The sequence below is a fragment of the Fukomys damarensis genome, unplaced genomic scaffold (genome assembly GCF_012274545.1).
Source record: "Fukomys damarensis isolate Sample0158 unplaced genomic scaffold, DMR_v1.0_HiC HiC_scaffold_16, whole genome shotgun sequence".
Lineage (NCBI taxonomy): Eukaryota > Metazoa > Chordata > Mammalia > Rodentia > Bathyergidae > Fukomys > Fukomys damarensis.
In genome coordinates this window covers 126,133,163-126,146,120 of record NW_022900928.1, presented here as the reverse complement: position 1 = coordinate 126,146,120, position 12,958 = coordinate 126,133,163, and the positions used below count along the sequence as shown (strand labels likewise).

General features: G+C 40.4%; 1 protein-coding gene across 1 annotated transcript in view; it reads right to left on the bottom strand.

Moving 5' to 3' along the window:
- The window catches only part of Col4a3 (collagen type IV alpha 3 chain), an 82,230-nt gene that overhangs the window by 51,796 nt on the left and 17,476 nt on the right, over nucleotides 1-12,958 (bottom strand). The window contains exons 11-20 of the mRNA XM_010611959.3: nucleotides 11,641-11,703; nucleotides 11,485-11,520; nucleotides 8,576-8,617; nucleotides 8,260-8,337; nucleotides 5,835-5,897; nucleotides 5,403-5,462; nucleotides 4,041-4,085; nucleotides 3,167-3,220; nucleotides 2,281-2,322; nucleotides 427-511 (exon numbers count right to left, since the gene is read on the bottom strand). Of these exons, the coding sequence (XP_010610261.1) occupies nucleotides 427-511; nucleotides 2,281-2,322; nucleotides 3,167-3,220; nucleotides 4,041-4,085; nucleotides 5,403-5,462; nucleotides 5,835-5,897; nucleotides 8,260-8,337; nucleotides 8,576-8,617; nucleotides 11,485-11,520; nucleotides 11,641-11,703 (568 nt within the window). The remainder of the gene's footprint in view (nucleotides 1-426; nucleotides 512-2,280; nucleotides 2,323-3,166; nucleotides 3,221-4,040; nucleotides 4,086-5,402; nucleotides 5,463-5,834; nucleotides 5,898-8,259; nucleotides 8,338-8,575; nucleotides 8,618-11,484; nucleotides 11,521-11,640; nucleotides 11,704-12,958) is intronic.

Below are 12,958 nucleotides of genomic sequence, written 5' to 3'. Positions count from 1 at the left end.
TATTTTTTTTGTACTGAGGGTTGAATGTGGAACCTGGCACTTGCGAGGCAGCTTATCACTATTTATGTAAATTTGCTCAGGCTATGGCTTTTTAGGATCTCTATTTTTTTATTTGTGATTGCACTGAGATTGTTAATCTCTTCCACATTATATTGCTGCTTTCTGGCCATGTTAACGTCCTCTTGCCAACTTGAACTTCAGGCTTTGCTGCCTAAAGACAATTTAGTTATCTTCTATTACATAATGCTTACAAAATTTCCATGTGAAAATATGAAAATTAGGAGATAGCAGAAAATACTATGAAAGTAGGAGACCTCTTTTTCCTTCCTTACACTCAAAATCCTAAGTCTGTAAATGCCTGTTAGCAACTACCTTTAAAGAAAGAAGGATGACCAGCAAAGGCTTTAAGAAGAAATTTCTCCTTACCTGGTGGGCCACGAGCTCCTTTGGGCCCAGGTGCGCCTGGAATTCCTTCATCTCCCTTTTCCTGGTATGCATCATAATATTCTGTCTTAAAGAAAAAGAAAGTGAATAAATAGGATAGCTGTTTATGGTTTGCTCACCAAATGTAATTACTTCAATTTCCTTATTTTGGCCAAAAAGATACTTCTTTTTGCTGAATCCATAGCTTGGCAGAAATATGATGGTCATATACATATAATTGGATACATTTAAGGATAAATTTGACCTTTCTGTTATGACATGGTCCAGCTCACATATTTATATGTATACACACATATACTTAAATATATATTTCTCAAAACATTAACATCTTTATAACATATGATCAAGTCTGATCTTTTTTTATTCTATTCTACTTAACTGTTTTAAAATGCTTGGCCAGGGATTTAACTCAGTAGTGTCACCACCTGCCTCACAGCTCAAGGTCCTGAGTTCACTCCCTGATGCCATAACAAATAAAATGAAATGCTGGTCTTGATAGACTAATTTTATTTCAAAGTACAGTGAAACCCACGCATCCACAAGTAATGTGTACATTGTTTAACTTTCAGGACACCACTGCCTACAAGAATCAAGGAATATTGGTTCTGACATGCTCAGTGGATCTACTGTTGGTCTCCTTAACCATTCACGGCCTAAGCAGAAGGGCTTTTGAAGTTCAGAGAAGCTACAAACCAAATTATATTAGGATTGAGCATAAGAAAACACACAGTAAACTAGGAATGAAAAGAATTCTTTTGAAGTACAATGGCAAGTAGAACCCAGTGCATTCATTTTGAAGGAAAGAAGAAACATGCAGTTTTTCCACTCTTACTTTTCTTCTGTTTCATAAATCAATTGCTTTGTTGATTTATCACAAAGAAACACCAATAATGACGACATAACAAGGTCTAACACAATACCCACAATGGTATGTGTGTGCCCACCAGGTGTTGGGCATTGCTCAATGAGCTTTCATAAAAAAGCCCATTTAATCTTCCTGGCAACTCCACACAAACATTTTGAGACTGCCTGCATCTGAATCATTTTCTTTCAGTATAAAGATACAGATTTTTTGGGGACTCTCCTTTAGTTAGTGAGCTAAATTACCTAGCTTAGAGTCTGAGAACTGCACTGTTAATGAGACACTCCCTCTTTCCACCTTCACCCAAGATTTTTCTTGTCATGAGCCCTTTCCCCCAACCTGCATACTCAGGGGCAGCAGCTCTGCTCAGTATGCTGAATGTGACTCACACTCTCTTTTGAGACAGGAGATGAAGAGTTTCCAGAACTGCAAGCCTGGGTCCCTTTCCTTCCTTTCCTGAAGCTATGCAGCCAAAGAATAAATGTGTCCTGTCTGCAGCCTGCCCTGGGGAGAGGCACACTGCCTCCTACAATGGAGCCTGAGCAGTTCTTGCTGACCCTGCACTAAAACCATGGCCGAGCTTCAGCTGCCTGAAAGTGCAAGAGTTTTCATAACTGGGCCCAGCTGAAAGGGAGGAAGAATGGGTCTCACCCCTGTGCACCTTCAATAGCAGCCTCCTGACTCCATCCCAGGGTACAGGACCATCTTGGGCCAAACCTGTTTAGACCAAGCCTTTCTCCTCCAGAGCCCAAGATGGTATTATAGGGCCTTCCATGGGACAAATGAAATCAAATAGAAATATTTGCCAAATGGACAAATAGTGACAACAGCTATTTTTTTTTTGCTCTTGTTTGATAAAAAGGTAAATACTATCAAGTCTATCACAACAATAAGAAACACTGATTCAAAGCTTCTTGTACACTTTGAAGGACTTAATCAAATATGACACTAGTCTTATCTCTAATTACACTTACTGGACCACGAAATCCTGGAGGGCCAATGTCTCCTTTCCATCCCTACATTGAAAGACAGTTACAAATTATGAATGCATAACACAGAGTATTTACAAGTTTGGTGTAGTTAGAAAGCAAAACGCACAGTTGAATAAGAAATCCTAAAATTAGGGTTGTTTAGGTACAATGGACAAGCAAAATTAGAGGAACATTGTCTTTATTTTATTGAGGAGCCCACATCTGGGTCAGGAATCCTATCTATCAGGTTGTAGAGAAGAGGTGCTGTTGCTGGGTCTGCGGGTTCCCCAGGATTCTTCCACCCCACCCGCTTTACTGGAGTGGCACACGGCACATCTATGTTCTGAGATTAGAGGACAGGAAAGCCATGTCCTGAGTTGTGTGCAACTCCCTATGTCCCAGCTGTAATCAACCCTCCCCCATTTTTTTTCAAGAGCACACTCCAGAATTCTACTGGAAGTGACACTATTTAAACAATAAACTTTGAATCAATGCATATATCTACATATAGAAATTATGTGAAAATGTACCATGTTGTTAGAAACAAGTGATGGTGGAACAGAATTCACAATTAATTGATCATGTTCAGAGATTCATGACCCAGGTTGAGATTCAGTGGTTCTGCCTATGCTTGACCTCAAAAGACCTGGAACTTCCTGCCATGGCAAGCCTTTTCCAACTCTTCTTCATGGAGTGTGGAAACCTCACCTGGGTCCTAAGTCAGCCAGCTTCAATTACACGGAATGAGTTTAGTATCTTTCCATCTTTCCCCTTGCCACATCTTTCCCTTCTTCTTAAACACGCTAATGTTTTGAGGTCTTCGATTCAATTCCTCATCCCCAGGAAGAAAGGCAATTGAAAACAGATAGGATGTTAGGAAGGGTATTACCTTAATGCCATCTTCGCCCTTTAATCCAGGAAAGCCCCTGTTGCCCTTGGACCCCTAAACAGAAGACCAAAAAGAAATGGGTCAGAAGAGACAAATGAATTCCCTCTACCTGAAGCAGGAGCAGACTGAAAACCTTTTAAATTTTTTCAATTTATTTTTTTAAATTGACCTATAATAACTAAACAAATTTATTGGCTCCAATGTGATATTTAAATATACCACATTGGTTACATATATTACATTTCATACTTTATGTACTGATTGAATTAGGGTAGATATAGCCATCATTTATCATTTCTCTGTGGTAAAACATTCAAAATCCTCTTTTCGTAGCTATTTTGAAATATATATTATTAACTATAGACACTCTACAATAGATAATAAATAGATCACCAGAACTTATTCCCTATCAAACTGTAGCTTTCCACCATTTGACCAACATCTCCATATGTTTCTCCCCTACATATGCACCTCCCCTCCTCAGCCTCTGGTAACTACTATTCTAGTCTCTACTTTCATGAGGTAGCACACTCTGTCCCCCTCCCTCCCCCCTTCTCTTCAGTGTTGGGTATTGAACATGGGTACTAATACATGCTAGGAAAGTGCTCCACCACTGAGCCATATCCCTAGCCCCTGACCACTTTCTTTAGATCCCTCATATCAATGAGGTAAGTGAAATTCATTTTTACGAGTCTGGCTCTCCATAAGTTCATCCTTGTTAAAGAATGTGCTCAGATGACCTCTCAAAATTATGATCCTCAAATGTAGTTTTAAAAAGCTATCAACACTTCATTAACTTGTAACTATTTATTGACTGAAAAATCCTTTTCAGACTGCCATTTTCCTTACATCAATGGACTCAGTCAGGCCTTACCTCAGTGCCAGGGAAGCCAGGGGCACCATCTTTTCCAGGTTTTCCCTAAAACAAAAGCAAAACAATAACATATAAGTTAATAAATATGGGTAACCTTAATAAACATGGGGGGACTTTAACAATTGTCTCCTCTTGGTTTCAGGTAAGAAAGATTCCACAAAGTTTTCCTATGAGAAAAAGCCGTGGAGGAAGCACTGACCATCTTACATTAAGGTAGAAGCTAATCAGAGTGGGAAAGCAGAGTCAGAGGAAGGAAGAAAGGGTATAAACAGTTAAGCTTAAATTACTAGAGTCTGTTTTAAGTTTGAAGAGAAGTCAGGGAAGCACTGGGTAGAAAAGTGAATAAGAAAACCTAGAAAGACAGAGGTCTTTATAGTTAATTTATTACTTAATTTGAAATATTTCTAACTGCCCCCCCATCCTGTATTCATACTTTATATGATATGCTGTGGTATGTAAATAGTCATGGCATTTGGATTAACTATTATACTATAAACCATTTCATATAGAATTAAAATTCATGTTGGCTGAATGTTTTTCTTAGGGAAAAAAACCCACATTTTTTCCAAAATATAATTTTTAGAGTTTTTATACAATACATGTATTTAAATACATCCATAATGGAGCTAGGTAAAGCAGTGGGCCTCTGGTGCCTCTGTTTTCCTAGCAGCCCTCTTCTGGTCATACGATGCCCTGTTTCCTCTAGGGACCTCTCTGTTCTCTCCCTCTGGGTGGTCCTGATGGGCTGTCAATCATGGGAACCCACCCACTGATTTGGCCAATCAAATCATCTTTTCCTTCTGGCCACAGCATTGTTCCAAAATGAAACATACTGCAAGCCAAACTGGGATAATCAGTTTAATTCTCTGAGGTGTTCTATAAAGACACAAGGAGAAAGATGCTCTCTCCCTCTGCTCAGATGTCTAAAGTTGTCTGCCATTATGCCTCATTCTCTCTCCCCTCTCATGGAAGACCATCCACCAAAGCATGGAATTACGCTGTCAAGAAGAGAGAGAGGAAGTGGAGCGAGCCCTCTCCCTGTGGTTATAGGCTCTGAAGTCTTTTAAGCCTTTTTCAGTCTTGAGCTTCTCAAATACTTGAACAAATACATTTCATTTCTCAAACTTTTTTTAAAATTACTTTTTACTTAGGCTAGTTGGAATTCAGCATCTCATTCTTTCAATCTGAAAAGTCTTAAGGCTAGGGATGAGCCCACGGGTAGAACACTTGTCTTGCACAAGGAAAGCCCCGGTTCTATCCTCAGCTCAAGGTTGAGGGTTTAGGGGGAAGGAGGGTTGGGGTGGTCATGGGGAGAAGAGTCCCAACTAGTCAGGGTGCACGTAACACTGGATTTGCAAATACCTGTGCACCATGTTCTCCAGGAGCACCCTTCTCAGAACCACACAGCTTGCCTGCCAGTCCCTGTGAGAAATAGAATTATGTCAGGTTTTATAAATTGTTGATTTTTTTTACTCATACTGATTTTTATTAATTTGCTTCTTCTGATTAATCTGTCATATTTAAAACTAAGTCATCTAAAAGAGAGCTCTTACTTATGAATACTACTTTTAAAACAGGTAACAAAAGCAGGTACTGAATATGTCATGCACGTAAAATAGTGCAAGGATTTGGTTAGAAATACTTACAAAATAATTTTAGTATACTCATAACCTCCATAGTCAAATGTAAGCATGCTTTAGCAAATACTGAGATTGAAAGGTAGTGCATGCATCAAAATAGGTTCTGAGATTCTATTTGGGTGTCACAGGACCAATATGACTCTAAGTGACCTACCAGGGGTCCAGGAGGTCCTGGTTCTCCCATGGCTCCTTTGTCTCCCTTCTCCCCCTTGAGTTCCTGTTGTAAAAACAATTCAAGGTCATCGCAAACAAACTAATCAAACAAGATTATGCTGATTACACTTAGAAAAGTCCTTTTCCTGTATATCCAATGGATTTACAAACTACCAATGTGCCTCAGGATAAGACAATCCAAAAGTGCTTCCTGTTTCTCACATTTCAAAATTTTATACATAAAGTCCCATTAAAATCATATACAAACTTTTTCTTAAAAAGAAAGTATCTTTTGGACCAAGCTACATTAAACACTAATTTAATTCCCTAATTGATTTTCTATAATCACAATCGAACTATTTCTACATTATTTTATTTTCATTTCTAATATACTACAAGTATTCTCATTGGGGCCAGTGATTTTCTGTGCAAATGCTAGAACAATGATTTTGTGCGATAATCAAATTTGTTTGAGCCATTATTTTTATTTTTACATTTTTGTGGTACTAGGGATTGAATCTAGGCCCTCATGCATGGTAGGCAGGTGCTCTATCACTGAGCTACAACCCTAGTCCATTTATTTATTTATTTATTTATAAACACACAGTTTTTAAATTTTTTTTACAATTGAGTTTATTGGTACATTTTAGGGATACAGTACAGTTACATTCATTGTTGGGATCTTATACCTCTACATGACAGGTCTTGGTTCTCCTTTTTTTCCCTTGTCCCTGCCCTCCCTTCACCCCCTCTTCCCCTCCCCATTTACAAACACTTTATTTCCATTTTTTCATTTTCTCACACTTTTTTCTTTTCCCTTATTACCCTTCCCCTACCCATCCCACCTTCCCTACACCTTTAGCTCCTTTCTTCCCATTTCACAATATTTCTCACACTTTTCTTTTCCCTTATTACCCTTCCCCTACCCATCCCACCTTCCCTACACCTTTAGCTCCTTTCTTCCCATTTCACAATGTCAGTTATTTCATTAGGAGCTTATGTACTATTACAGTTTATTCACACCAGAGAACAGAGTCTTTTTAAACTGCTCTGACTGGCCTAAAACTTTCTATCCTTCTTCCTCAGCCCCCTGAGTTGCTTGGATTAAAGTGTACCACCAAGACCAGGCTTTTTTCAGATTTTATTGATTATATTTTTCCCCCAATGGCAGTCTTCCCTTGAGGATGCTATTTTTCCCAAACTCAATTATTTTTCCTGAGTCAAACTTTAAGACTTAGACTTTGTAAGCATGAATGTTCTTTTTTCCTACCATTTTTTTAGATAATGAAGTTTTAGGCTTTATTAAATTCGCTTTTGCCAACAGCTCTTGAAAACTTTAGTTATATTCCTGAAACTCATCTTTTCCTGGTCTTCAATGTAAGTTATTATTTTGGTTATATCCAATTTTACCATGTTTTGCTTTAAGTCCTGTCAGTTTTGCTTTGATCAGTTGTATCCAGAGGGAGGGTGTGGTAGTGATAGTTACTGAGTTTCTTTTTGCCACAATGATGTTTTCTAAAATTGTGGTTATGGCTGCCCAACTCAGTGAATATTCTAAAAGCCACTGAATTGCACAGTAAATGAGCAAAATGTATGACATGTAAATTATACCTCAATAAAGTTGCTAATAATTAGTTGTAACAAAGACCCATGAAATGTACACTTTAAAAGGTGTAATTTACAGTGTTGGAACTACATTAAGCTACTATTTCAAGAAATTGCTATCATCTTAAAAGAGAAAGATAGTTTGTATTTATTTCTTAGCTTATCCACAAGAAGATTGTTAGCTACCTCTCACTTTCTCATCCACCACTCCTCAGATGTGATAGGGTTATTCTTGGGTAGGATTGGTGCCTGATACCACAGATTCATTTTTTTATATACATACGATTATGTCACCTATCCTGGCCACCCCACTGTGCAAAAAGCAAATGTTAATGTCAGCAGAAGAGGGCTGTCATGTTCTTGGTAAGGAATGGGACCAACAAGTCTTTGGGGTTACAATGGAAAGGCAAAAATGTCCCCTTTGATTATGACATCCTTTGACCTCCATCTTGAGGTCCTTATCACCCAGTTGGATCAGAGTCACACACTGTACACTAGGGACAATGAAGGGGAGAGGGACGTAAGGGTAAACAAAATCAAGATCAGGTTCTGACTCTTCCAAGAGTCCTGAAGTCACTTGTCTCAGAGCTTCTCCATCTAACATCTCCAGGTCGATGGTCAAAGGACAGGGGAGAATTAAAACCTAGAGGTTAATGGGGCTGGTACCAAAAATAAAATAAAATAAAACCTAGAGATTCAGGCCAACTGAGGAGCTGGGCTGAGTGAGGCTTAGAAGACAGATCATAAAGTAGGTAAGAGGTCCCCAGGACTTCGGCCTAGAAATTGAAAAGCACGGTCTTCTTGTACAACTATAGCATTACCGTTTTGTTATCTGGTCCAGTCAGTGTCACAATAACTGTTCCTGGTGGTCCTGGGGGTCCTGCTAATCCTTTGACACCCTGCAGATAAATAAACCCAAGAATGAAAAACTAAGCATCAACATTGCAACACTGCATTAACTATGTTTGAAATATCAGCTTTTCTCTTTCAGTTCTTAGGCGAGAAGAGAGAGAAAATGAAAATGCTAATTTTACTTTGGACAGGAAATAAACCACGCAGACTGACACACTCTAGCACACTATGACACACTGAAACTAAAGTTTCTTACCCACTGGAAAACTCTAGTATGTAAATTACCTGCTGTCCTTTTTGTCCTACTACATTATCACCCATGTGACCCTGTAAGAAAATACAAAATGATATTTTAAAAATATGATTAGTCTAAGCCCTTCAGAGTTTCAATATTTTTAACTGAACATTTATATTTGTCTCAACTTTAGAAATATAAAAGTTATTTTAACTCTTTTTTGAGTACAGCCGAAACTTGTATCTTTTAAATGTGGAAACTTTGAGGGCAGAATGCTTACAAGATTTATTTAATATGGCAGTGAGGTGGTATGAATTGTTGATGAGGCCAGGAAAGGAACCCAGGGAACATTTTCCTGGCTCAGTGGGGAGCTAGTTCTAATCCCACCTGTTGGCCACTTCCTGATGATTACTCAACCTCCTGGTTACTTAACTTCCTTAACTCATAACTTAACTTCCCAAGGTCCGAATATTCCCATCCTAAAAATAAGAGGGATGGGTAGCCACATTTCAGGGTTCTGAAATTGAAAACTCAATAGAAAAGCTAAGAATGCAATTCAAACTGTCCGAGTTCACTAGTGTTTTAGTGGCAGGAGACATGGGTAAGGAGAACAGCTTCTCCTTGCTAGTGTTGGCTGCTGCTGCGCTTGGAAAGACTCCACCTCAACTCATGTAGACATGCGATCCTTATGACAAGGTATTATGAGGTAGGGCCAGGACCATTAAGGGGTTAGTGGACTAGCCGGTTGTCATGGGAGTGGCTTTGCTATAAAAGTGAGCTCTCTGTCTGGCGAGGTCTTGCATGCCCAGAGGACTCTGCACATGGCCCCCATCCATCCACAAGAAGGCCCTCTTTTAGATATGGCCCCTCAGCAATGGCCTTCTTAGCCCCCAGAACTGTCAGAAATAAATCTTTTTAAACAAACTGCCCAGCCTGTGGTATTAAGTTATCGACTAAGACAAACAGACACCCATCACTTCAAAATCTTTTTGTTGCCCGGTCTGCCTCCTGACCAGAGCTCTGCAGTCAGCCATGCTTTCTGTCCAGCAGAGAGTCTTTACAGGGGGTCACCAAAGAGCTCTGCTCCCTCTCTCTCCCCAGCAGCTGTCTGCTCAGAGTGCTGACACTATGAATCAAGCTTCAGACGCTCTGTTGCATGGAAGGAGGTTGGAGCAGCAAAGGGTGGTGCAAGCCCATGGACGCCACTGAACTCTACCCCAACTGCCTCACCTTCCCCCTGACCTGGACATGGAGCCTCTGAGGCCCCTTAGGATCTCACTATAGTTCAGGCTTGCGTGGAACTGGCTATGAAGACCAGGCTAACCTTGATCTCACAGGACTCTTCCTGCCTCAGCCTCCCATGTGAAACTTATCTTTTTATGGTGTTTACGGTGCCTGCAGTAGGTGAAGGTTGTGTTCACCAAGATGAAGAACGCACTGGTGCAGATGGTGGTTGGGAGCCAGGCCCAGCTGGCCATGAGTCACGTGAGTAGGCACAAGCTTCACAGGAAGCCGATCTGAATCACGCTGTCTGAGCACCAGAATGTGCAGATGCCAAGGGAGGACCAGGGAGATCAGGGCCACACCAAGAATTAAGGCAACCCGCCCCCCCGGTGTTACTTCAAGAAGTTGGGGTCCAGAAGCTTCCAGAACATCTTCCTGCCATGCCCTCTGCCACGCTGTACCTCCCCAACATCCATCGGCCCATAGGAGGAGGAAGACCTCAAGTGCCTCCTCTCCAGCACTGGGGTGTAGTGAAGGGCTTCGAGTCCTTCCAGAAGGGCCCGCGGGGGGCAACCCACACCACAGTCAACTTTCTTGTGCCTTAACCTACCTGCTTCGTGGCCACTCCTCCCACTGGCAAAGTGGGGCCCAGGCTGGGCAGCGACCTCCGCCTCAGCTTGGGAGCCCTTGTAATCTGTAGCATGCTCCCTTGTGCTGCAGATGCTGTGCCTAGCAATGTCCACTTGACCACATAGTCTAATCTGTTTTATTTATATGCAATAGTTCTAAGTAACTTTTTATAGCAAGATGATACAATGCTATGAGTGTAATTCCTCCCCCTCCAATTTTTTTGTTTTGTTTTGTGCCTCTGAGGAATGCAGATCTTCTCCCTACTGGCCTGGAAGAAATATAGGAATAAAAAGGCTTGAAGCCTCAGCTCTGCCTATCATTGATTCCAAACCTACCCGTCTCATAGGGAAGGAATGGCAAACCTTGTAGAGACCGAGTGCCCAAACTGCAAGCCGAAACTCACTTATTTATGGCAAAGTGCCAATACTGCGCCTGTGTCTGTTGTTATTCGATGCTTGACTGCTGGCGAGATGTGGGGCAGACTTGGCTGGTGTTCCCACAGAGAGGCTCTGTGTGCCCACTGTGGCACACATGCCGCAGGTTTGACACCACTGTCATAGGTTTTGTGGGTGTGCGTGTATACGTACAAGTGTCAGTGTGTGTGTGTGTGTGTGTGTGTGTGTGTGTGTGTGTGTGTGTGTGAAAGCACTTTGGTAGTACCCTCTGCCTCAGTTCCCTAATAGTAAGAAATACTGTGGTTAGTAATAATTTCCTTAAGGGCCCAGCCTCACTAGACATTTTTATCCTCAAACAATTAGGCTTTTAAATAGAGACACATGAAGTGCCCAGCTTAATGAGCACGACAGCCATCTTTTATTTATTAGCATAAGATCAGGTGGGTTTTACACAAAAATTGATAGCATAAAGTGCTGGGTAAGCAGTAGGATTATCCGAAATGGAAAACCTATGGGTTAGGAATCTTTGCCCTTTCCCCTGATACTCAATTTTTCTATTTGAATTAATACTCTGTGTCAGGGATCCTTTCTCTGTTGAGAGGCATTATGAGCCCCAGAGAGGGGGGAGCAGTGATCCAGCTAGAGAAGCAAGTTGGCTTTTGGGTTGGTCAGGGCGTTTAGACTGATAGAATATGTGAACTGGGACTTACCTTAGGTCCTGCAGGCCCCCTAGCTCCCGGAAAACCCTGGAAAATCCCACAAATTAAAATTACAGCAGCAAGCATACGCAGTTGGAAAACTCTTTAAAAATGTTTTGCTATTATTAATTTCTCTAGAATCAATAGCAATGATGACGTTATACTCACAAAGAGTCCCGGAGGACCAGGAGGGCCAGCGGGCCCGGGAAAACCTGGTGGGCCTGGAAAACCCTTGAAATTAAGAGAAAAATAAGAGTATGTTTTAAATGTACTTCTCACCTAAGGAAAATATTCATTAGTGAAGTGCATCAAAACATCTTAATAAAATCAGAAGAACATAATGCCCTCTCTTCTAAGTGGCTGCATTTAATTACAAAAATATGCCATAAAGTGTGTTGTCAAGAGTAGTAGTTGCCAGGAGCATCCTGATACTGCTGTTTTCAGGAAAATGATCAGGGCAGTTGCTTTACTTTAGAATGTTTCAAAATTTTGCTTTCCCTATTTTCTCTCTCTCCCTGTTTTAGCCAAGCATGATCTTCTCTTAGTCCCCCCATCCTCCTTCCCCAGATATCTGTGTGGACTCACTTCCTCTCCCTTTTCTTATCTTTATGTAGTTGACCTCCTTCCCATGAAGCTTCTCTGGATATCAAAGATGTGACTCACCTTCACATCCATACTCTTGCTATCTCTTCTACCCTACATTAATTTTCTTCTTTGCATTCATGACTGCCTAACACACTGTAGAATTATTAATTTACAGTTTTTTTTCTGTTTTCCCAGTAGAATATAATCTCCATGAGGGTGAGAATTTTTTGAAGATTTTTTTTGGCTGATTTATGTTCCATAGTATCCTTAGAGCCTAGAAGAAAAAGTCCTTGCCACATAATTGACATCTAACTAAGATTTATTATATATCTTTATATCCATTCTGCATAACCCTAGGCTATATATAGATAGATTAGGCAAGCAGTCTATTTAAGGTAGGAAAGTTGTATTTAAATAAACTCCTTTTATTTAATATTATGCCAGCTTTGAAATAAGACCATTATTAACCAGATATTGAAAATGGTATTCAATGTCTGATACTGATAGAGAAAACCTATATAAATATCAAAAACCTATGAAATGTCACACACAATGTAGAATGGCTTCTGCTATCTCTAACAGCAGTTTGCTTTCTTTAGTTCAGATTTAACAGACACTGGGGGCATTAACCACTGAATGAGGCATCTGGTCTCATCCTGAGATAACAGAGCACATCAAGACCCTGAGCTCCAAAGTTCTGTAAACTACAAGTTTGTAAAAGAGTCAAGATGAAAAGAACCATTGTTAACTTTGTTTTTCTGACTGGGAACACCCCCTTCCTATGCGGGAGGATAGATAGGCAAATCTTCAAGGAAAATTCCCCTAACAACAAAGAATTGCTACATCTGGGTTGAAATTTAACTGTCTTGTGACCATGATTTGTAAATCAGCAATGTGAACT